The 25,416-nt window shown below is 36.0% G+C and overlaps 1 protein-coding gene across 1 annotated transcript in view; it reads left to right on the forward strand.

The window, feature by feature from the left end:
• The first annotated feature begins 462 nt into the window (after positions 1–462).
• Positions 463–25,416, forward strand: part of SPAG16 (sperm associated antigen 16) — a 996,461-nt gene continuing 971,507 nt past the window's right edge. Inside the window, exons 1-4 of the mRNA XM_053597632.1 lie at positions 463–687; positions 7,761–7,807; positions 8,953–9,048; positions 18,314–18,432. Coding sequence (XP_053453607.1) covers positions 507–687; positions 7,761–7,807; positions 8,953–9,048; positions 18,314–18,432 — 443 coding nt within the window. The 5' untranslated portion in view covers positions 463–506. The remainder of the gene's footprint in view (positions 688–7,760; positions 7,808–8,952; positions 9,049–18,313; positions 18,433–25,416) is intronic.

Genomic DNA, 25,416 nt, shown 5'->3' on the forward strand with positions numbered 1-25,416 from the left:
GGTCACCCCACCCCACCCAACCCCGCTTTTGATATTTTCCTCCAAGCACTGAACATATTCCTCTTTTCTAGGAGTTTCCCTGGGAACACACATTTGGGGCTCTACAAACATCTAAAATTCAAGGCCTAACAATAGACCTGTAAGAACAAAGACAAAGGCAATTGAGGGAAGGATACCAAGTGAGAAAGAAATGCTAGGGTCAAAGTGAAAGGAAACCAAGCTGCCTCACTAAAAAGCTGTAATCCAAGCATCTTGCGCTTTCCAGGAGTTGCGTCTCAAGCTCTCCTGGTAACCAGGCAACGACGTTGTCAGGGTAACCGCGGAAGCGTTCAGGTCCGGGACTGGAGGAAGCCCTTTCGCGCCGGGGGCTGGTCTGGCGGAGGGAGGGCGTGGGAGGGCGAGCCGGGATCTCGCGAGAGCTGCGTGCGGCCGTCGGGAAGCGCCGTCGCGGTTGCCCTTAGGGATTGTAGTGGGGCTGCCCGGGGGCGGGGCCTGCAGCGCCGCAAATGGCTGCTCATCAAGGGATGACCACCGTCGCTCTGCGGGTTATGGAAGAAGCCCTGGCAGGGAGTTCGACGGCGGCCGGGAGTTTGACGGGCGGCGGGGGTTTAGCGGCGGCCGGGGGTTTGACGGCAGCCGGGGACGCGGCGGACGCGGCGGCCTCCGAGGGCGCCTACTACCTGGAGCGTATCCTTCTGGTGGAGGCGCGGCCTGCCGGCGCTGCCGCGGGCACAGGTGTTGCTGGCGAGGGCGAGGGCCTACCCACCACTGGGGGCGCGTTAGGAAACTTAGGGCCACCGGGCCGGCTGCGCGTCTGTTGGTCCTGAAGGTGGCGTCTTTGCCACCCAGACTCCCAGCCTCCTCCCTCCAAAATAGCTGCTTAATGAATTTCTCGCCTTTTGCAAGTGTAGGGTGCCCGGTGCCTGTTAGAAGAGTTGGGAGACCTTCCAGGGCCTCATACTTAGTAACCACTCAGTAAATTTTGAGTGGAATGTTGCTTTTTATGTGAGGAGACACAACAAACTGATTCCGCCCTCCTTTCAGTGAACAGGTTTATCCTAAGTAAGCACTCACGCTTTCACAATAAATTTCTTTAGGGTAAGCTTGGAAGACTAGGCAGAAGCCGCTGCCATTGGACCTCGACGAGCTCAAACTCAAGAATACGCAACTCCTGATGCCATGTAGAATGTCAGATTGTCCATTGCTTAAATTTTTGGTTTCTTTAGCATCACCTTCCTGGATAGATTCGATTTTGATTATTTAATAATAGTAGTAATTGCTCTTTTTTCTTGAGCAACTTAATGATCGAATAAACGAACAAATTTCAGACATGTTAGAAAGTAAGCAGTGGTGAGCAATTAGTGGGAGTCTCAGAAAAATTAACCATAGATGGCTAATTTGGTTCACTGTTTTCTTGTGTAAGGCTCCTCCTGTAGGTACATAGATTGATCTTACTGGACAGATGGGGAGGGTTCTTGAGAAAAATACATCTAACTCCTTTCTTCAGGCAGGTAAGAAAGAGATGGTTATCTGTTTTATTTTTAATGGTAGCAAGGAAACTCCAGTCTACCTTGTCTTACTTTTTGGTCCAACAATCATCCCTCCAACTTTGAGATTTCAGAGATCCAGAAATGATTCATTTTGTGAACTTTGACAAGCCATTCAACTGGTCCTAACTCAGGATCACTACACATCCATGTTATAGAGAGCTTTGGTGACTTCAGTTAAAATATTAAATAAAATAGATAGAATGATCTTGTAGAAATATAAATTTCAGTGGATTGAAATAACTTTGAATGAAATACCTGGGTTTATTTGTGAGAAATGAGGCTTTATTTTCTGTTTTCATAGCTCTAACAGGCTATTTTTTCCAGGAATATTACTTTTTATTTTTAATTAATTTTTTTTTTTCTTTTTTGAGACAGAGTCTCACTTTGTTGCCCTCAGTAGAGTGCTGTGGCATCACACCTCATAGCATCTGCAAACTCTTGGGCATAAGTGATTGTCTTGCCTCGGCCTCCCAAGTAGCTGGGACTACAGGCTCCCACCACAATGTCCTGCTGTTATTAGAGGGGTCCTGCTCTGGCTCAGGCTGGTGTGAAACCAACATTGCCGGCCTCGGCTTCCCAGAGTGCTAGGATTACAAGTGTGTTACTGTGCCTGGCCTGTAATATTCCTTTTTAAATTAAAAAATTGATTCAAATTCTTTCTGAGCTATCTATAGCAAGTATGAAGTGTCCTTACTAGTGAATGGCAACCAGTCATTTTGTAATTTTTATTAAAATTGTATAATTACATAGTTTGTAAACATGAGAATAATACAATGAGGTAGCTTTTGGCAAACATCTTTGTGAAATAAATGGTAGGATTCCAACATATGTAACTTTTAGTAATGGGAATTAGGTTTACTTAATTTGCAGGGAGATGACTGAGTCACAGCTACGAACAGGTAGCAGTTGCCAAATCTGTCTTAGGAAGACTTATGAATAATGAATGACATTTACAAAGATAAGTCTAATTTTTTAGAATTTTATTGTCCAGTTTGTGAACTATCTGCCCTTTTGAATTTTTTCTCTCTTTGATTAAGTCACTACTATTTTGTGTTTCAACCAAAGGGTAGTCAGGGGATGGCAAAGTTAAACATTTGATCAGTCTATTTTGCAATATTCAGTATTAAGGGAAGAGATTTAGTCATGGAAGAGTCTTTAACTCTTAGTTAAAATGAAGTTTGAGGATTACTTGTGAATGCCAATTATTCTTATATCCTCAGGCTTTTTTCACATGCATAATTAAGAGTTGCCTGTATAATGTTATTTGACATTGTTTCTAAAGGCAATTATGATAGTTGCTGAAGTGAGACTTACTTTGGTTTAATGTCTTTAGCTTTCAGGTAATTTAATTGAGCTACTGCAGTGGATAAATAAAAATTATATGCACAAATGAATCAGAAATCTGATGTCCTCTGCTTTGCATGTATACTTAATCACTTCTAATCTGCATTTGGCCCTGGACTTCCTTATTTATAACTGAAAAGATGCTCCTAGTACACTAGACAATGAATTATCAATACTAAGCAATCCTTTGAAAGAGGTTGACTTGAATTTTCCAGGAAATCATCTACTTTTATGCTTTTAAACATTCAAACATAAAGAACATGGTTGGACTAATGTGGTCCAAACCAGAAATACAGCCAGGATCCACTGCGGGGCAAATGCGTCATTAATAAAGGCCACATGACTTTTTATAACAATTTAGAGACTGTCCTTAGGAAAAAGGAATTCTTATCCCTGCAACATCCTTTCCTTGTAATGTCCTAGCTATAACAGTACCACCTTTTCTCTTCTGAGAACTTTGCAGTATGATTGCTTTATATATTTTAAACTTACATAAGGAAGATACAAACATATACAACAACATAGCTATCAGCAGAACTTTAAGAAACCTAGTTAGAGAGTGAGTACGTGAGTCCTCTGTGGAACTCTTCATTAGAAAAGTTACTTTTAGAATTTGGAAAGAAAGTTGATTGTCTTTTGTGAATGAATTTTATTTTAGAAATCAACCTACTTTAGGTAAGGTTCTCAATTGTATTACAGAGAAGAGACTACTTATTAATGTATGGCAGTACTCAATTCCAATTAGAAGATGCAGGCTAGGATGAATTTGTACTGAGGAAGCTAGAGGTTAATTGGTTTTCTTGTTATTTATCTAAAAGAAGACTTTGTTCAAGGTAGAATAATAGAATATGTGAACCCTAGGAAAGAATACTGTTTTTGTTACCTACCTCCCTTCACTGGAGTCACAGCTCCTCTAATTAACTTTTAATTATTACATATTTCTAGGCATTCTAATATTGCGAATTTGGCTGCTTACATTGTGGCTTTAAGTTTTCCAGCCACTGAAAAGGTCTGTCCTGCCTCCAGCAGCTCTTTCTGAGAGTTGAGTAAGTTTAAGCTAGTCCTTCCAAGCTCCTCAGCTCTGGATGTAGTCCCAAAGTCAACTGTTTTTGAAACTGCAAAATTGAGGATTCCAGACTCTGAAATACAGAAATAACACTAGATCGATGGCCCATCTGAGATGCGTGATGTCTTTTTAAGTACCTTATCTGTCCAGTCTTTAACTGCAATGTAATGTTTATTGATACTTTTAATTAAAATTGAAGTTTGTCATTTGGCTTTTTATTATTTTGTTGTGTATTTTTAACATTGGTTTTTTGTAAAATTAAAGTTTAGTAAGTGAAAAGAATTATAAATATTATGCATAGATTTCTTTTTGTCTTTTTAAAATATAATCATTCCCTTAGATAAACGTCTTAGACTTTTTTGTTCTGTTATAAAGTGATACTTCTCTGGAATATTTATAGTATTAAGTGAAAAAACATTTTTAAATTCCTTAATAATTTTAAATTATATACTCTTATCATTTCAAAACTTAAATTGTACATGGTGCTTAGATATTAGAATATATGTACCCTACATATATTTAAATCTGAAGGGTAGACAGTCTGAATGTAGAATCTAGATCAAGAGCCGTGTTAGTAAAGCCAGAGTGTTGGATTTTACATGTATGAAAGTCATAGGTTATTTGAAGAGAAAAACGTTTGTGTTTTGTGTCCTCTAGTGTAGGCAAACTTTAATGTGTGTATGAATTATCTGTGGACCTTTAAAAGAAAATTCTAATTCAGTCAAGGAGAGGGCTGAAAGTCTGCATTATTAACTAGCTCATAGGTGCTGCCGGTGCTGCTGTGGCCTAAGGAGTACAATAAATATCTTGACCTTTATTTAGCCTTTACATTTTCAGATAGAAGTATAATATGTAGAATCCATATTTTTGAATTTCCTGGCTTAAAAGCTAGAAATACACCACCACCCACCATTAGAACTATGAGTCTTACATGCTGAAAAAAGGGTTATTTTCTAGTTTCTGAGGCAGAAGATCTGCAATAGCTATTTAGGACCGGGGTGACCAATAAATTTCCACTTTTCTACTAGCTTCCTAGTATGTGGTATTAATGAGAACTGAGACCTCATGAAAACTCAGTGGTATTGAATGCAGGGAGCAAACAGCAATGGGGAAAGTGACCATAAGCATGCCTGTTATTTGCCATCATTGGTTTATATTATTCAGTTAACTTACTTTATTTAAACTAGCATTCCTAGGAAAAAGAACATGACTATGATGTTTGCTATTTATACCTCTTTTATTTCAATTTAATAAGTAAAATGTTGATCATGGAGGTTCCAAGCCCGATTTTTGATTGTATACATTGGTTTTGCAGTGATGGCAAATATTATAAAGTGATTTCTATCTATATTAGTTTTGGAAAATCATGTAAAAATATAATAGCTATATGTCTCACTCCAGTTCTTTATAACAATGCTGTTGCTCCTGGCATTGATCACTACCTACAAATGCAGCAGTGGAACAGACCAGCATGTGAGGAACCTTGTGTGCTGCTCACATCTGAAAATTGTTCTTGGTTTCTGTCTCTGGACCATTTGCAGAATGTTGTTTGTCACTCCTTCATACCAACTGTCACTTCATGCTCTGTTATACCTAGCTATAATACTGCTTGAGTCTTCTGGCCATTGTGTCTTCTGTAGTATGGTCATGGGTTTTGGGCTCCCTGGCAGTTTTAGTATGGGGGTTACATTGGTCAATTTTCTGATAGGGTCTGCAATGTCAGGATCTGGTACAGATTTTAGTAGTGCAGAAACTACCAGTTAGTCCACCCATGGTGACCAAGTACCAGGGAATTGATTCATACTATGCAAACTCACAAGTGCTACTAAATTCCTTCCAGAGCCAAGTAGAGATTTGGGAGGAATGGAAGCCTCAGTCTGCGTCCAGGTTATGGCTCTTGACTACAGACCATGGCCTGGAAATGGATAGTGCTTTGGGCTGTGGCTTCAGAGCAGGGAGGCAAGGGAGCCATAGACAGTACCCTGGGCAGAAGCAAACTGGAAACTCAGGCACAGTGTTGTCAAGTCAAGGTCAAGCAGACAGATAGACAAGAAGCAGACTTGAGGGGACTACAGTGTAGAAAAAAAATGAATTAACTGGAATTCAGTGGTGTTATTTGAAGGACTATTGGGCTGGTAGGGGCAAGTGAGTTTTGTAAGAGTTCAGAGTCAGCTTGGCATTAAGAAACTGATTTTAGGGCGGCGCCTGTGGCTTAGTAGGGCGCTGGCCCCATATGCCGAGGGTGGCGGGTTCAAACCCAGCCCCAGCCAAACTGCAACAACAACAAAAAAATAGCCGGGCGTACAAGTACAGGTGTACTTGTGGCAGGTGCCTGTAGTCCCAGCTGCTCGGGAGGCTGAGGCAAGAGAATCACGTAAGCCCAAGAGCTGGAGGTTGCTGTGAGCCGTGTGACGCCACGGCACTCTTCCTGAGGGTGGTAAAGTGAGACTCTGTCTCTACAAAAAAAAAAAAAAAAAAGAAAAAGAAACTGATTTTAAGCCAGAATGCAGTGGAAAAATAACTTAGCATGTGAACTGTCACCAGCTTAATTGTATCTGTTTGCTGGTGAGCAGTATTACCTAAGAGATTAAAATTAAGAAAGTTGCTCAGTAAAGTAGAACCAGAGTAAAGGGTTTATCTCTCAGATGATTCTTGATGAATTGCTTTTTCTACTCTGACAAGATTGCTGACCAAAATGGTGCTTTCCCAAGACTTGCACAGGGTGGTACTCTGCTAGATCCCCAAGGGGCAAGAGGATCAACATCTGTACAATATACAGTGTTCTCTTCATGAGAACCCAAGAGTATAATGTCTCTCAGGCTTTGGAATCAGAAAAGGGTGTATCTGCTTGAGTGGGTACTGAATGAGCGCCTGATTCCATTCTACTTTTTACCCTAACTGCTGTGAAGCTTAGAGTGCAATCTGTAGTTTACCTTTAACAAAGCTTATGAGACTGATGGCATATTCTACATCTTTACCTTTATCTTGTTGTACTGTTTTCCTTTTCTCCGTTTACCAATTCATTTATTGTTATATTTTATATGTTATACATATTTATAAACTACAGAATCACTTTGATGTGAGATTGGTATTTGTCCATGTCCAGATAACAGATGCATATACACAATGTGCGGTTTATGCTTTCATTTCGAATTTATGTTGCCTTATGACACTACGTATATTCGTGTGAGTCTTATTGGAATCAAGGTGGAAATCATTAGATGGTTAATAGTCAAAGAGATAAGAAATGTCGTTTCTCATGCATTTGGGTTGTGAAAAATAATTAAAATACTAGTTAAAATTTTGTATTTTAGGCTGGGTGTGGTGGCTCACTCTTGTAATCCTAGCTCTCTGAGAGACTTGAGATGAGTGGATCACCTGAGTTCAGGAGTTGGAGACCACCCAGAGTAAGAGCAAGACCCCGTCTCTACTAAAAAATAGAAAAATTTGTGGGGCTTTGTGGCAAGTACCTGTAGTCCTACCTACTCACCTACTCAGGAGGCTGAGGCAAGAGAGTGGCTTGAGTTCAAGAGTTTGAGGTTTCTGTGGGCTGGGTAGATGCCGTGGTGTTCTAACTAGGTTGATAGAGTGAGAATTTCTTTCTCTCAAAAAAAATTAATTTTAGATATCTAGATTCATAGGCCATATTGGGGACAAAATTTAAGCAAATAAAATTACATGTATTTACCAAGTTCTAGTGAGATAATTGGCTCCAATACTATATTTTAAGATCAACTAAAATTTTGATACAATAATTTTATTTCATACTTATTAAGATTAAAACTTGACAGGATATTCAGAAGTCACTGTAACTGAAGCATCTGAAGAGGATTATGAATATGAAGAGGTAATTTGTTAATTCTGAATATTCTATAAATTCATTGCTGTCATTCTCATGAAACATTCACTTTATTTTCTGAAATATATAAGCATATTTTTCCCTTGAGAGAGACTAACTTTTTATCTAAATTTAGCTAATATCAATATATTAAGAGCGAGATGTGAAACCTGTATTTAAATGTTTATATTGGATAAAACATCTGGCTTTTTAGGTTTTCCGATTAATTGTTCTTTGGAGTCAGCTCCTTATCACTTGCCTTCTGGAGCCATGGCATAGACTCTCATCTCTGTTCAGGAGGTATTTGCTGCCATTCAGTCTGCTCTTGGCTGGGATTCTAGATTCTCACTACTCAGTTGGAACTTAGGCGTTATGCTTTCTTCCAGCTTAAATGTACTTCCATCTATGTAGTTCTTATCTCAAAGCTTCTTTTATTTCATACTTTCCATGAGGCTTATCATTATTTCCACACATGGAGTATAAAGTCACACCTAGATGACAGAGCCATGAATGAAACTTTGGGGCAAGACTGGTAAGCTTGGGAGAACAAGAGACAGTACAAACACGGGAGATGAGTTTTTCATTGCTGCTGATAAAACAGAGATAGTATGTATCATATGAAGTTCCTGAAAGAGTTAATAAATGTGAAGGGCTTAAAACTGTGATCAGTACATAAAAAGCAGGTAATAAGTGTTAACTGTCATTAAAATAATTATAGTACATTGTATTTCAAGATTTCAACACTGAGTTTTGCTTTGTTTTTAATAAACTAGAGTTTGTAGTTGGTAGTAGTTATGAAAAAGTAATGGTGGAAGATACCTGGGATGGGGAGAGAATGGCAGCATTTAGGGGAGCCTGATTTTTTTTTTCCAGCAGAATTGTTAGATGACATTTGCCATGGTAGATGAAAGCAGTTGCCCACATGCTAATCTTGACTTTATTTTAGGTGACATTGAGTGATGTTTACAAGGAAGTCAGAACGCTGCCTGCTTGTTAGTTATCCATTATTCATAGACCTTCAGAATGACATGTGTCTTACATAGTGGCATATTTTCTTATCCTTTGCTATGTGAATAAAAATTATTTCTGAGATGAAATAGGGGACTTTACATTTCTCTTCATTCTTTTTATCCTTTTCGTTATCTGTGACCTAGATACCAGATGACAATTTCAGCATTCCAGAAGGTGAAGAAGATCTGGCAAAAGCAATTCAAATGGTCCAAGAACAAGCTACAGATACTCAAATTCTGGTGAGAATTGGGAACACTACTGCAGCCTATACATTAGCAGTAATACTTTTTATAGGAAGTTTTAAAACTCATTAACATTTTCAATACTTTACCTTACTTATTTAATGCAGTTCTGCCGTGTCTTCTTCATTTCTGTTTCTTTATTATCAAGCCTTCACTTTTGGTAAGACATCATGTTCCCTCTTTGTGTTGTGATTCTCCATATCATGGTCACTCTGGCATGAGTCTACAGGGAACACTTAACATATTTTGACTTTTCTTATGAGGCTTTAAGGAAAATTGTGACAGATGCTTTTTAATTACAATACTAGCAATTAAAAATATATAAAACTGATGGTATTCCTGTAAAATTGAAAACTCATTCAAAAATTGAAAATCCTGATACAAAAAATGCTTTGAAAAGCATTTTTCATATCTGTATAAAGAAGGATGCTTTTATTTAATGATTAAACTTTTATATACTGAGTGATATAAAGGACATTTTAATACCCTTATTCAATTGCAGATTTGACTTCCTCAGTGCAAAATAGTAAGACTTTACCTCATGTTATACTCTGGGTCAATCTGTCCATATTCTGTAGACTTCCTCAGTCTAGGAATCTAGTAATTCCTTTTTAAAATATCCTCTCAAAATAGAAAAAAAAAAAAAAGCTGAAAAAGAAGATTTCATGAAGCCAGAATGGATTACATCCATTTGTAAATGAATGGCTCTAGATCATAGTAAATGGCAGTCTTTCATGCATCCTTTCAATGAGTTCCTTCACAGAGCGAGATCTGCTGCCTAGACTTATTAGTCTGTTGGATATCTCAATGCAGTAATTTATAGGAACAGTTTTAAAATACAGCATTTTGAATGAACTACAACTGATATGTTTATTGATTGTTCATCATTTTCTTGCCTTTACAACCTTAAGAACCTCCAGAAGGGTTTTTAAAAATGCCTTATATATCAATTATTTTTATCAGTATTTGGTAGACAGACCTAATATAGTGCTTGACACATAGTAGGCAATAAATAAATAGCAGTTGAATTAGTGGATAAATTAATCCTTGAATGAAAAAAATTATGAATGAGACTGTAATTGCTTCTTTGTATGGTGGTATCATGCTAGAACAGCCATCTCTAACCTTTTCAGAGACTGGTTTCATGGAAGATAATTTTTCCATGGATTATGGGGGGGATGACTTCAGGATGATTCAACCACATTGCATGGTATACTTTACTTCTATTATTATAACATTGTCATTATAATGAAATAATTATATAACTCACCATAATGCACTCTCTCTGCTAGGATAATCTGTATTTGCAGTCACTCTTCACTGCCTCATCTTCATCTCAGATCATCAGGCATTAGAGTCTCAAAAGGAGCAAACAACCTAGATCCCTTGCATGCACAGTTTATAGTAGTAGGATTCACTCTCCTATGAGAATCTAATGTCACTGCTGATCTGATAGGAGGTAGAGCTCAGGAGGTAATGCCAGTGATGGGGAGCGGTTGCAGATACAGAGAAAGCTGTGCTCACTTTCCTGCTGTTCATTGGCTGCTGTGCGGCCAGTTTATAACAGGCCATGGACCTGTACTGGTCTATAGCCTGGGGCTTGGGAACCACAGTGCTGGAAGATGTTTGTAGATTCAAAGATGAATCAAAAGAGGACAACTGGGGAAGAAGTACAGTGTTTAGCTGTTACATCTACCAGCCAAAAAGCAGTAGTTAGTCTTTTATCAATTTATTGGAAGCTTTTCTTTGTCCTAACCTTGTAAGAATGTCCATTCTATATTTCTGGCATGTTTGTACCTGGTTGAATCTCTTTTAGGTTCTTTTTGCCTGGATTTTTGGTTTTTTGGAGAAATAGGGCTATGTAGAAAATTCACAAAAGTTTCCTTCAAGATGCTAAAATTAAACATAAATTTCATTGTAAGCATATATCAATTATATCTTTTAATTTGCTTTTTATTACTATTGTGTATTTTAATCTCTAAAAATTAGCTTTAATTGTACCATGGACTCTTCTAAATAATATTTATGGCTTATTACATATATTTTCATTTGTTAAGAATTTATTGTATTTGTTTATAAATAAGATACATTATCTTCTATGACAGGGTGCAGTAGTCCCTATGCAATGGAACTTTAAAAATTTTCCTTAAAGATTGTAAGTAAAAGGTTATGATACCTTTTGTAATAGTAAGAAATAGTTTTATTTGATAAAAAAATTAACAAAGATTACTTAATAGTTGATATTAAAACAAGTTTTTATGATTTTCTTTAAACTTTGGTAACATGATTAAATATTTGAGAATTGATTACATTGTTTATTTTATAAACTTTAGATTGTGTATTTGATATACTGTCATTTTCCTTGGTAGGTACAATGGTCCGAGATCTGTTTGTTATATTTAATGTGACTAGAAAAAAATTGAGAAGATATCAAGTGTTAATCTCTAACAATTGTGTAGTTTGGTTATATTGTCCATTGTTTCTTGAAACCAAAATCTTTTCCAAGTGTGTATGGACATGGGCGTATTTTTTAGATCTTTGTGTGTGTATATACTGGGGGTGCCAAAAAATGTATACACATGTTAAGAGATGTTTTCTGTGTATTATGAACACTAATGGTAATTGCTTTTTAGTACCTCTTATAATTGCAGAAGTCAAAGGTGACCTGTGTACATCTTTTGCTATTGGTACTCATTCAAGGTCAAACAATAAAGTTCTCGAACTCATCCTAGAAAAAAGTGCTACATACCTCATAGCTGAATATGACAATGGTCGCCTTTGAACTACTCCCCTTGGGAAGCTATGCTCTATGGCAGCACCTAGGCGCCCTTCGAAGCACTTTTGAAAGCCTTTTCCTCGAATGACTATCATAACTGATTGTTGTACGGTATACAAAAACACAACAGAAGTGAATGCCACTAAGCAAGACATCATCACACATAGACACAAAGGCACTTGTGAAATACCGATGTACCTGGTTATGAAACCGCACTGAGTTGTACAGTGCTGCCAACTCCAGCACACAGTTGCAATTCACGAACTTAATTGTCAGACCCTGTACAATGACAGCTCTGACGGCCATTCCAGAAAGAGTTCCGAAATTGCTTTGAAGGGTAGACTAGGCACTAGTGTCGGCACTAGTGTCGGCACTAGCTTCCCAAAGTGAGTACTTGGAAGGTGACTGTAGTGATATTCAGCAATGAGTTTATGTAGCACTTTTTCTAGGATGAGTTTACGAACTTAATTGTCATATCTTGCATATTAAGTATTGCAATTTTAATACAGTTTTTTCCTTTCTTAAATGGTTTATACATTTTTGGCACCCTGTGTGTGTGTGTATGCACATATACATACACAGAAGGTATGTGCATATGTACATATACACGCACACTTACATTTTTTATATATATCATATATGTATGTAGAGAGTGTGTGTAAGTATATTCCTTAGAGAACTTGCATGTAATTTTATGAAATGAAAATCCTACTGAGATTTAAGCTGGGTATCACCTCTAAACTCTGAGAATTCTTATGAGTATATTATTAATTTTTTTGTTAATTCTCTAGCCTCTTTTGGTCTTGGTTTTCTGTTTTGTTTTCAGCATGCAATCTCAAAGGTCCTTTGTATTTCATCATTCTGTAATGACTTCCGATTTTTATAAAATTAGAATTTTGATCTTTACAGATAACAGTGGCAGGGTACCCAGATCATACAATTGTTAAATTACCTGACATCTGTCCTCCTCTGCCGTCTTCTTCTCTTGAACTTTTCCACTCGACTAAGAATTTAAGTAGAATTTAAGACATTTCTTTGGAATACTCAAGTACTTTTGAAGAAGACCAGTTGATAGCTGATCCAAGCTAAAGTGTTACTTAGCACATTTATCAGTAGTTTTCAAAGTACTGTGGAAGGTTATCTGAGGGTCCCTAGACCCCTTTCAGGAGTTTTAAGTTGTCCTCCATTTTCCAACTACACATATGCCTGAGGTTCTTCAAATAGCTCAACCAAGACAACTATTTCAACAGGTTGAATGTGGAAGCAAATATGGGGATTATCCTGTTTGATCTACACATTAAAAAGATTTACAAAATTTGTAACAGTGTCATTCTTCTCAATTATTTTTTTTTCTGTGTCAGAAAATACATGGCTTTTTTAAAATAAAAAACGTTAATCTTTGTTACCGTGTAAAAGTTTTATCATAGTTATTTTAAAGTAAATATATATTTGAAAATGTAAGTTCTACCGTGGTAAGTCTCGATAGGTATAATTCACAGAAATGAAAGATCTTGGATGTCTTCAGTAATTCGTAAGAGTATAAAAGTGTCTGTGAACCTATAGTTTGAGAAGTTTTATGGAGTTGAATTCTAAGATATTTTTATTATATTGATTAAAAATTAATATAAAATATTTTTCTTGCTAAGAATTATGTTGGTATAATAAAAATGCATCCTAGTATTAGTAAATTTTTATTCCTTTTATTTAGATCTAATTTCTGAGGAACTAGTGCCATTAACAAATCTGTGTGTCATAATGTTAATGAATGAAATACATAATGTTTATTACTTTTATAAGTTCAGTTACTGAGTCACAATTAAAAGAGGCTGTTTGGCATTATTGAGATCCTACTCTCTTAGGATGTGCACATGTAATTTCAATTGAAAAACCAGGCCTTTTTTTTTTTTTTTTGAGACAGAGTCTTGTCCCTGGTTGAATGTCATGGCATCATAGCTCACAGCAACCTCAACTCTTGGGCCCAAGAGATCCTCTTGCCTCAGCCTCCCAAGTTGTAGCTGGGGCTATAGGCATCTGCCACAGTGTCTGGCTAGTTTTTTTTTTTAAATTAAGCGATGGGGTCTTGCTTTTGTTCAGGCTGGTCTCGAACTCATGAGCTCAAGTAATCCACCTGCCTCAGCCTCCCAGAGTGCTGGGATTACAGCTGTGAGCCACCATACTGGCAGAACTAGGCTCTTTTTGCTCAAAGCCTGGCCTATAGATTATCCAAGCCAGTATACTTGACTTAATGTGTAATAAAGAATTGATAAAATGAAGTTACAAATAAAATAAGATGTATTTTTTTTTTTTTTTTAGAGACAGTCACTCTGTTGCCCTTGGTAGAGTGCCGTGGCGTCACACAGCTCATAGCAACCTCCAGCTCTTGGGTTTAGGCGATTCTCTTGCCTCAGCCTCCCGAGTAGCTGGACTATAGGCACCCACCACAATGCCCAGCTATTTTTTGTTTCAGTTTGGCTGGGGCTGGGTTTGAACCTGCCATCCTCGGTATATGGGGCCAGTGCCCTACTCACTGAGCCACAGGTGCCACCCAATAAGATGTATGTTTTAAGACCACTTGGATTTTAGTATTTATTTTCTTTTCTCACTAGTCAATAAGTTTTCAAAGAAATAGTGTAGTTCCAAGTATGTCAAGATGCTTAACTTGGATATGGTTTAGTACTATTTTGCAATTTAAAGTTTACTTAGTTTTATGCCCTTACTGCTCTCTTATCCTTCAGGCCTTCAGCCCTCCTTAATCTACCTTAGCTCTACCCCCTCTTCTCTTACCTGAGCTATTTGTGAGCTGCTGGTACTGTTCTTTCTTCTGATCTCACCTAAAAGATGTCTCTAAACACAAATTTGAATTTATCTCACCTCAACTTAAATTCCCAAAGTCTCCACTCTTCCACCTGCCTTTGCTTTCTTGCTATGCTTCCGGTCTAGCTTTTCATCTTTGTCTTTGGTACTTTCTGCATAAGACCCTGAGCCTGAATGACTGAACTCCTTGTTTTTGCCTCAGATGTTTTCTTGCCTTGAATTTCCCTTTATCCTCCGTAATCTGTTAAGCCTCTTATCTTCTATAGTGTCCAACTTAAGAGTGTCTTTAAAAAGCCTTCATTCACCTATCTAAGTCAAGGGCAGTACTTTTGTTTTTCATGTATTGCTTTACCATGCAGATCTCTATTGTAATCATAACACGATATAGGGACCTCTCTACTTAGAAAATGTCAGCTTTAGAACTTTTACAGATAAAATGAGGGTATGTCCTAGAGCACGTTTGTTCAGCAGATTTCTGATTCACATGTACATAGAATAGTTTTTGATAATTCAGCAATCTGTAAATCTGCAAAATGAGCCACATTTTGTTAGTTTATATAGTGCTTGCTTTTTTGGGTGCTTATTGTGATATGTTTTATTAATCTCATAATTAAGTTAGCTACAAAATCATGAGGTAATATATATAATGAATATAAATATATAATTGAGATAAAAGAACCACTTAAAGTACATAAATATACATAAGGGTTGTATGTATGATATCGTAGATTTATAACTGGCTTTTATAATCCAACCTTATAGCAAATTCAAGAGCTGCTGTGTTGTAATGTCTTGTTTTTACTCAATTATTCTTTCAATTCCATTAATGTATAATGAATATTTACTTACAGCTATATTATGGCATCACATTAAAATGATATACAGTAGAGTCTCTGTAAGTTGCCCACCCAAGGAATTGTAACAAATTGGTCAACATACAGAAGTGGTCACCATAAGGGACTAGGCTTGCTGTACGGATACATACATGCGGTACATATACAGTCTATGAAAATTGGGTCAACTTAAGGAGGTGGTCAACTGTGGAAGTTCAACTGCATAATCTTCTGTGCTAGTAACCACCGTACTGCAAAGACTTAGAAGATAGGCATTTGTCCTCTGCTACTTTGAGATTTTTCCATAATGTTTTATTATAGGATTCTGCACATTGCTATTATAATGTCTTTTTGATATTTAGAAAGAATGTTTCTATTTGAGTTTTAAGAAATAATTTAAAGCCCTATATATTTTTGATTTTTTTATAGAACCTACGTTTGCCTCAGTTCACCAGTATTATGAATGACATAGCAGCTACTAGTAATGAACATGAAGCATTAAATTATGTGTAGCACTTTTGAAAAGAACCATTTGGGGTAACAAAAATCTTCTTTCCTCAGTGCATTTCTATATAAATATTTTGTATATTCTGTGCCTGATAGATGATCCTTACCAGGTTAGGGAAAAGAAGGAAGAAGGAAAATTTGCTGCCCAGTTTCTCTAGGGGAAAATAGATCTGTTTTTTGAAATGATCAGCAAATAAATTAGTGATTTCTTGTCAGTGAAAAAAATGAAAGCACTTAAGAGACAATGATGTTTGATATTTTTAAGAAACTATTTGTACACTGACTTATGTGCTAATGGCTGTCTAAAATTTGTCACTCGCTGAAATGTCTCTATTATTTAATTTAGAGGTCTGAAAAATTTTTCTGTCAAAATAGTAAAAACAAGTTAAGTATCCCTTATCCAAAATACTTGGGGCCAGAAGTATTTTTTTTTGGAATTTTTTTGCATGTACATAATGAGATATCTTGAAGCTAGGACACAAATCTAAACATGAAATTCATTTGTGTTCCATATATACCTTGTACACATAGCCTGAAGGTAATTTTATACAATATGTTACTGAGTAATCAGTAGGCTCATAGCCTGACATTCATAGAAGCCAACACCATGGCACTAGCCTTTGAGAAAATAAAAGCTTTCCAGTCGATTGTCAGGAAACAGCAGAGAAAGCTCAGATCTGTCTTGCTGAGCTAGGGGTTGAGTCATTTTACAAGTGTAGAGTAAACGGGGTGATCTGGTTGAGTCTTGCGGTGGGATGATGTCAAGCTCCATCTGGTTAGATCTTGGACTCTGTCATGTGATACTGGCCTCTTAATTCAGTTCCTGCTCCTCAGTCTGGTCTAGGCACTTAGGTTTCACCTACGGTTGTGTGCTTGGTTCATCTAGGTGTATTCAGGTTATGTGACCTGCAGTTCCATGGCAACCGAAAAGCTACTTACAATATTACATGAAAGTTGAGGCAAATTGGTCTGGTCTGGTTACAAAATCTTTAACAATTTTATGTATGAAACAAATTTTGTGTTAAATACATTCTTATAGAATTTTTGACTTGTGACTTCATCTTAGTGCTCAAAAATTTTTGGCTTTTGCTTAGACAAAGGACCCAAGAGAGACTTTTCCAACTTGGGTCTTTCCCTTTGCCAGAGGCTCTGGTCCCTTTTTCAGAATACTGTATTCCTTTCTGTCTAATAAAATCCTATCTTACCACTAAAATATGAAAATTAAAAAAAAATTTTTTATTCCTTTCTGTCTAATAAAATCCTATCTTACCACTAAAATATGAAAATTAAAAAAAATTTTTTATTCCTTTCTGTCTAATAAAATCCTATCTTACCACTAAAATATGAAAATTAAAAAAAATTTGGCTTTTGGGAGTATTTCAGATTTGGATGTTTCAATAAGGGATGCTTAACATGTATTTTAGGTTTTAAGGGCTGTAAGGTCTCTGTGGCAAGTAGTCAACTGTCTTCTACAGTGCAAAATTGGCCATAGACAATATGTAAGCAAATGGCTATATGTTCTAATCAACTTTACAGACAAGAACAGTTTACTGAATCCTGATCTAGTTATAAACTTCTTTACTTACAGTGTAGACCAGTGGTGCAAGCTTCTTTTATCATACATTATTTTTCCCATGAAGGTACCGAAAATAAAAATTGTGGTATGTATTTTTATAGTGATAATTCAAAGAATTGAAGGTCCATATATCTTCCTCCTTCAAAATGTGTTATCTGTTGTTGTGAGGTCAAATTCCCAAAATTGTGATATTCCTTTTCATTAACGAAATTAAAAGGTTCATATACTTTTTTCCTCTTTTAAAACCTATTACCTGTTATTGGGAGGTTAAGCTGGCTTCCAAATTGTCCTTCAGACATCCAATTATACTCTTGCCTCAGGTGCTTTTCACTTACTGAAGCTGTATCTGGTACACGAGTCACGCTGTCTTTTTGTTTAGATTTATGGAGGATAACACTTTTTGAATGAAATCTTTTTCTACCATCTTACATACGCAGCAACCCAGTTCCACTCACACTTGCCCTAGGCCTGGCTCTCCCTATCCTCAATCCTTTGCTTTTCCCCCACAGGCACTTAGTGCTAGCTGCTGTACCCTGTATTTTTTGTTTAGTTCCTATCACATTTTCACTTGACTGTTAGACAGGAGGACAGAGACTTGCTTTTCTCTGCTTTATCTATAATGATTAAAATAGTTCGTAACACATAATATCTAACAAAAGTTGTTGAAAAAATAAGTGGATGAATGAATGAATGTCCTGTTATTACTCAAAGCATTGATGCTTTAAAAAAATAAATAATTGCACATTTAAATTTCAGGAACAGAAAACAGTTCTTCCTTCAAAGCATGCAGTACCTGAAGTAATAGAAGATTTTCTCTGCAATTTCCTGATCAAAATGGGAATGACCAGAACTCTTGATAGCTTTCAGTCTGAATGGTAAACAATTATGTGGATAAATAGTTCTCTAGTAATGCTAACAACATTTAATGTGTATTTACTTATTTATTCATTTATTTATGTAGAGACAGACTGTCACTCTGTCTCCCTGGAGGGAGTGGTAGCATCATAGTTCACAGCAAACTCAAATTCTTGGGTTCAAGTGAGCCTCTTGCCTCAGCCTCCCAAGTTGCTGAGACTTCAGTCACATGACATGTTTTTCTGTTTTTAGTAAAGATGGGGTTCCACTCTTGCTCAGGCTGGTCTTGAACTGCTGAGCTCAAGCAATCCATTGATCTTGTCCTCCCAGAGTGCTAGCATTATAGGTACATGTACACTTTTAACTAAAATCTTAACAGACTTTGAAATGACTCAGTTCATATAAAACAGATAACTTTTCTCATGTCTACCTCTGAAACAACACACATGCACGCACACTCACACACACACAAAATCAGAATTAGCAGTTGCAAATATATTTTCATTAATCACCTTTCCCAAATATTGAAGTTTAAGTGATTGTTTTTTTAAATCAAGAGAATGGAATATCTCCTGGAGTTACAGGGTGCAAAGCTATTTTATGAAATACTTTCCTAATATTTTTGTGTAATTAGTAAGGATATTACTTCCTGTATTTTGACTCCTACTAATAGTACTACTTTACTTGTTTTAATTATATTATAATGGCTGCCTTTTTCTACTCAAATGATTCCTTGGCTGTACATATTTTTTCATTTGTAAGTAAATGGAATTGTATTTTAAAATATTATATAAACACTAGATTTTCTTGTCATAGCTTAAAATTTAATAACTTATTGGTTATGAAAATCAGCAGGCATGCTATCTTTATTCATTTCCTCTAGTAATAATGTTACGAGCCATGTTTTCAAATTGCTAACATTCTTTAGCAAAGTATTATTAAATGATAGCATATGAAAATGTTCAATCTTTGAGAGTCTTTGCATATTATACAAGGAGGGATTAATATGATATATAAAGATGTGTATAGTGCTTTTGGACTAAGTCCATTTTAAATAGACAATTTGTAATTACTGCTAATCCAGCTATGGTGTAATTTTTATTTTTTGACTATTTGGTTTTCATACACTGTGGATATGTACATCTAATATTAATAAATTTAATGAGGAGAACCAGTTTTTATTAATACAAACTAAGAACAACACTAAGTTTTTAGGTAGAAAAATAATATTGCTTCTTTTAAATCTGGAAATTGTGTGAGTTGAAAATGATTTTTATAAAAATGTCCCTAAGAAATAGTTACAAATAGATTAGAAAATACATTTTTGTGAAAGACGGTAAATGATTAATTTCCAGGATTAATTACGTGAAAGTACCTTTTTGTCTTCTAAGAATGTGTGTTAGGACATGTAGTGCTTACTTGTTAGGGCCAGTCCTAAATGTGACATGATTCCCTTAGAGAAATCTGGATCTTAGTATCCTCTTCACAGTGAGGTGATGGTTGTCATATTAGATGAGATGATGGTGTTAGGATTTAAAAAGCCTCCAAGTAGGCATATGTAATATTATAATTATAGGGTAAAATTTATTAAAGTATCTCTTTGTAATATGGGTTTAGGAATATTGTGGTTCAGATAATTTTATCCTTTTCCCTAATTTTCAAGTTTCAATGAGATTATACTATGTTGGATACTTTTTTTCATATGAAGCATTTTAAAAAATTTTGATCAGAAATCTTTATCTGTTCTACTTAGTAGAATTGTAGGAATATCAAATATATTATTTTTTATCATTTTTATTATAGAAAAAGATGCTTCGATATTATCATTGCTGTGAACTAAATCTTATAAAAGGTGACGAAACAAGGTTTTTCCATTGTTAGTTTGTGAAAAGCAAACAAAACACAGGGCAGTAAAATTTCACTTAATGTTCTTTCAGTCCTCAAGCAGAAAATATAATACATTTTTTAAAGTTAGGGTCAGAAAACTAAGACCCTTGGGCTAAATTTGGCCTGCCTCTTGTTTTTGTAAATAAAATCTTACTGGAGTACAGACACATAATTTTAGATATTGTCCATGGCTATTTTCATACTTAAAAAGGAGAATTAGTCAAGACAGAGATGGTAGGAGCCACAATTTTTTTTTTTTTTGCAAATTCTAAAATAGTTATTTTATGACCCTTTACCAAAAAAGGTTTCCAAGCCCTGTTTTATATAATATATATAGTTGAATGTAGTAGGAATTTGTTCTATGAACCACTAAAAAGTTACCAATGGGGATTTAGTCAGTGCTGTTTTTATGTCTGTTTGAACTCCATGTACAGTGGTCATTTCCCTGGGAGAAAAATTATATGTAGAGAAGGTATGACAGTATAATTTAAATTCCCTTACCTGAGTAATTCCCCACACTGCATGATTCTCCTGGCTGTTAACATGGTCTGGACTACTCACCCTAAATTGACAGTCTTGGTCTTTTTTTGCCCCAAATTACCACCTCCTTTGTTAAACTCTTCTTCCTTTTCCAGCCAATATTTTGAAAACAGGCTTTTCATTGTTTTTCTTACCTTTTAAATTCCTATTGTATCTTTTGTCTCCACTTTGGCCTGTTCCCACCATTCATGGAAGGTGGGTGGTAATAAAAATGCCATCATAAGCAATAGTGAAATTATTTATAGCACTTATTTATCAATTTAATTTTTTAATTAGGAAGAGATTGCAAATTAGGAGTATATTTATTTAATTTGCCAAAAAGATTAATATTGGAACTTTTAGTCAATAAATTTGGTATGATACAGGATTCAGTGTCAGCAGTGCAGTTTCAAACCTCTGGGGATGGTTAGATTTTAAAGTGAGAGTCTAGAATTAAAATTATCCTTGAAAAAGCCCCAGTATTGCCCAGTGTGCATAAGAAGCATATGTAGTGTTGCATATACAGTTATGACTCCACAGACCACCATCCAAACCACTGTTCCTTCATCCTTAAACTGATTGCTGTCTCCTTAAAGGATGAAGACTTGGTTTCTGGTTAGTCATGTAAGAATTTTCCCCCTAATCATTATTAAGTTAAATACAGAAATGTAGTTACTCTTCTATATTGCTAAGTTTTACTGTGCTACAATATGATAAATTTAGTGACTGTAAATATTTCTGTAGTATATCAAGATATAGGTGAGTAACTTGAATTTTTTAAACGAATTAAGGTAGTTTTTTTTTTTTTTTTTTTTTTTGTAGAGACAGAGTTTCACTTTATGGCCCTCGGTAGAGTGCCATGGCCTCACACAGCTCACAGCAACCTTCAACTCCTGGGCTTACGCGATTCTCCTGCCTCAGCCTCCCGAGTAGCTGGGACTACAGGCGCCCGCCACAACGCCCGGCTATTTTTTTTGGTTGCAGTTTGGCCGGGGCTGGGTTTGAACCCGCCACCCTCGGCATATGGGGCTGGCGCCCTACTCACTGAGCCACAGGCGCCGCCCGAATTAAGGTAGTTTTTTTAAAAAAATATGAAGAAAGCCAAAAATATTTAAGAAAATGAAGCCTTGGGCTTATCACTTAGAAATTTACTCTATCATTTTTATTGGTGCAGTATATTTTTATGCAGCATTTTATTTACTTTCCCCAACAACTGTAGGTAGTAGCAGATAGCCACAGTTGCATTTCCCATTTTATTGATGAGGAAAGGGCTCAGGGAAGTTAGGAAATTTGCCTCAGTATGTGTTAGCAAGTTACATCCAGTAAGAGACAGAGTCAACCAAGGCCAGACTGATGTGAAAAACTAATCTAACTGAAGTGCTATCTTTTGGAATAATATAGAGAGACACTTGAAAAATTATTAGTAAATATATCTTTGGCTTGGCTGAAGTCTAAAGGTACGTAAGCAATATCTTGATTTAGAGGCCCAATTTGTGCTTATTTTCCACACTGACTTGCGGAATCATGGGACCAATATTATACTTTAATTGCACTATATTTCTCCTGTGAAGGACTCCCTGATTCCCTAGTGATAGTCATGGTGATGCTCATAGTCCAGCATCTTCGGTTTGTACAGTAATTGTCTTTGTTGGTAAAATATTTTCCTTTTCTGAAAACATGGAGAAAAATTCTCATTTGATGCTTTTCATTATCTAGATGACCTTTCTCCTTTTACATTCTGTGTCTTGGATGCTATCATGAGGGAAAAATAACTCTTACTCTTCTGACAGTAGTATGTTTAATGAAATTCTGTTAATTATACTATTCTTTAATGATAGTTAGTCTTTTACTACCTTGGTATATAAACAAATCTTAAGAAAGCTCTCTACATTTTTCTCCTAAAATGCATACATATTTTCCATTTCTACTTTTAAATAGTTTGCGGATACTATGATAATATTAAAAATATTAATTTTACTAGAAAATTTTTGGGGGGTAAGTTGTATTTCAAATTCCTGAAAGTTATAGCAATCTTTTTTCCTACCTGAACATTTTCAGTATATTTGGAAGGATGAGGGAATAAGAAGGAAGAAATTAAAAGGCTAGAATATTTCTTAAACTAAATGAAACAAAACAATACATATATACAACTAAAACAAAACCAAACAATGTTACATAAGCAAATGTAAGTTTTACTGAGAAATGTAGTTTTGGTGTTTATAGATTAGGATTCCCAATTATTTACTGTATTATCTAATAGTGAATTTAAAGTGATCTTTAATAATTGGACATGGGAGTTTGTATGATAAATAATTTTTGAACTTCCCAAGGTAGGTATTATTTATGTATGTTATGTGTTGATCTGTTCTTCTTTACCACACACTGTGCAGGATATCCAACCTGTGGCCTGTGCACTGCATGCAGGTTATTTGAGCACTGTTTGGCCTCTCTGTGGTGCTGGATACTTGGAAAAGTATGCATGGACCTTTTCATTAGTGTTTGTGTATTTACTGTGTGCCCCAAGACAATTCTTACTATTCCAATGTGCAGCAGAAAAGAAAGAGGTTGGACACTCCTGATAGAGTATTTAGAGAAAAACTACCACATCACATTTTTAATAGAAATAATTATTTTAGTGTTTTTCTCTGCATTAAAAAATGTTGCTGAAAGCCAATATTATGGTCAGAAAAAACTATATGGTCTAATGCATCAATCAATCCCTGTGTCTTCTCTTCTGAGATAAGTATAAATTGCTTTCCAAATATGGATAAAATACTCAATTTATGATTAAATGGTTATCTACTTGCTGTTTTATAAATTGTGGCAAATATCACATAATATTGATCCACTTATCTTAACCTTCAGGATATTCTGCTGGGGTCCTCTTGTTGATTTTTTAAATATTGCAAAAATATTTGACTATTAATATATGATGCATTATCATTTACAATATGACTATACTGATAATTTAACTTTTTTTGCTCTAATATTTAGCTCAGCTAGAGCAAGCTTTGTAGGGATTTATTTTGTTGTTAATAACTTTATTACTTGAAGTGTTTTTCTATGCTCAGATTATTTTGCTTTATTGATTGATACAAGTACATATGGTAATTAAAATTGTAACTGTGTATAATTTACAAATGCTTCTCTGATGTTCCTTCTTATGTCACTGAGCAAATAGAAGTTCTGTGACTCCTGCCTCCCTCTTTGCCAGCCCACTGCCTTTGTCCTCGGTGTCCATCTCCTCTCCTGTCACAGATTCTAAACTGTACTATATTCTAATCTGAGACCAACTCTTTGTCTCCTTGATCCTAGCTCCTTTCACCTACTGAAGGACAGTTCTGCAGTTGTCCCTTTTTTCTGCATTGTTGATTAATAATAACTCACATATTTTTAGAATATTTAAGTTTTAGAAACTCACATTCCTAAAAACAAGGAAAAACAAAGAAACCATCCTGGACGCCATCCTTTTCTAAGTTCACCTTGATTTCCTACACTCTGTTTTGTAGCACAGCTCCTTGAAAAAGTTTGTTGTCACTTTCTCATCCTACTCTGTCATACCTACTCCAGTTTGGTTTTCATCCCCATGTCTACCCTGAAACATTTGCTCATTGATTGTCACCTTTTTAATTTCAGCGAGTGATTCTCAGTATTCTTTTCAAACCTTCAACCTCCTGGCAGGATTTGTCACTGTTGTTTGGAACACTTGTTTTTTTTTTCACTTGGCCCTTGAGCACAACTCTTGTTTTCTCCCACTACTTCACTGGCCTCTTGTCTCTTTTGTTACTGTTCCCTCTTTTCCTCAACTGTCAAACAATGGAGTATTTAATGGCTCAGTCCGAGGACATCTTCATTTTGTTTTTTATTTTTACTAACTAGCTGGTTTCTTCTAGTCTTGTGATTTAAATAGTATTTATATACTGATGATTCCAAATTTAAATTGCCTACCCTAAATTTTTCCCTGAACTCCCAGCATGTATACTCAACATTCACCTTCACTTGCATGTCTGTTAGACATGTTACATTTAACACGAATGGAAGCAATTCCTAGGTTCCTCCAAGCCCCCAGCAACTCCTGCATTTATCTCCAGGTAGTAAACGGCTGTCTGTTGCTCAGGCAAAAACTTTGGAGTCATCCTTGGTTTCTCTCTTTTATCAACACCTGATCCATCAGAGAATGCTATTGTCTCCACCTTTGCTGCATGTTGAGAAGGTGCCCTCTAACAAAGGTTACTCTCATAACCTCTTGGGCTACCTTGTTCAAGCTGCCATTTTCTCTCCTGAACTCTGGCAGAGGCCTGCTAACTAGTCTCTCTGACTCTGTTTCTTAGAGGCTGTTTCTTCAAACAGACTAATCCCTTTAAAATATAAATCTGATAAGTATCACTGGTCTCAAAACCTTCCCATAGCTTAATCCTGATTCCGAGTACAGTTGCTTTCCTTACTCCATCTTTCTGACTCATCTGTCACCACTCTCTCCCTTGCTCACTTAGTTGGCTCCGGCTTCAGATACTTCAAATAAACTGGCTCTTTGCTCTTTCTTGTAGATGCTAAACAGTACTTGTTTCAGGGTCTTTGCATTTATTTTTCGGTCAGCC

Source organism: Nycticebus coucang, chromosome 7 (assembly GCF_027406575.1).
Source record: "Nycticebus coucang isolate mNycCou1 chromosome 7, mNycCou1.pri, whole genome shotgun sequence".
Lineage (NCBI taxonomy): Eukaryota > Metazoa > Chordata > Mammalia > Primates > Lorisidae > Nycticebus > Nycticebus coucang.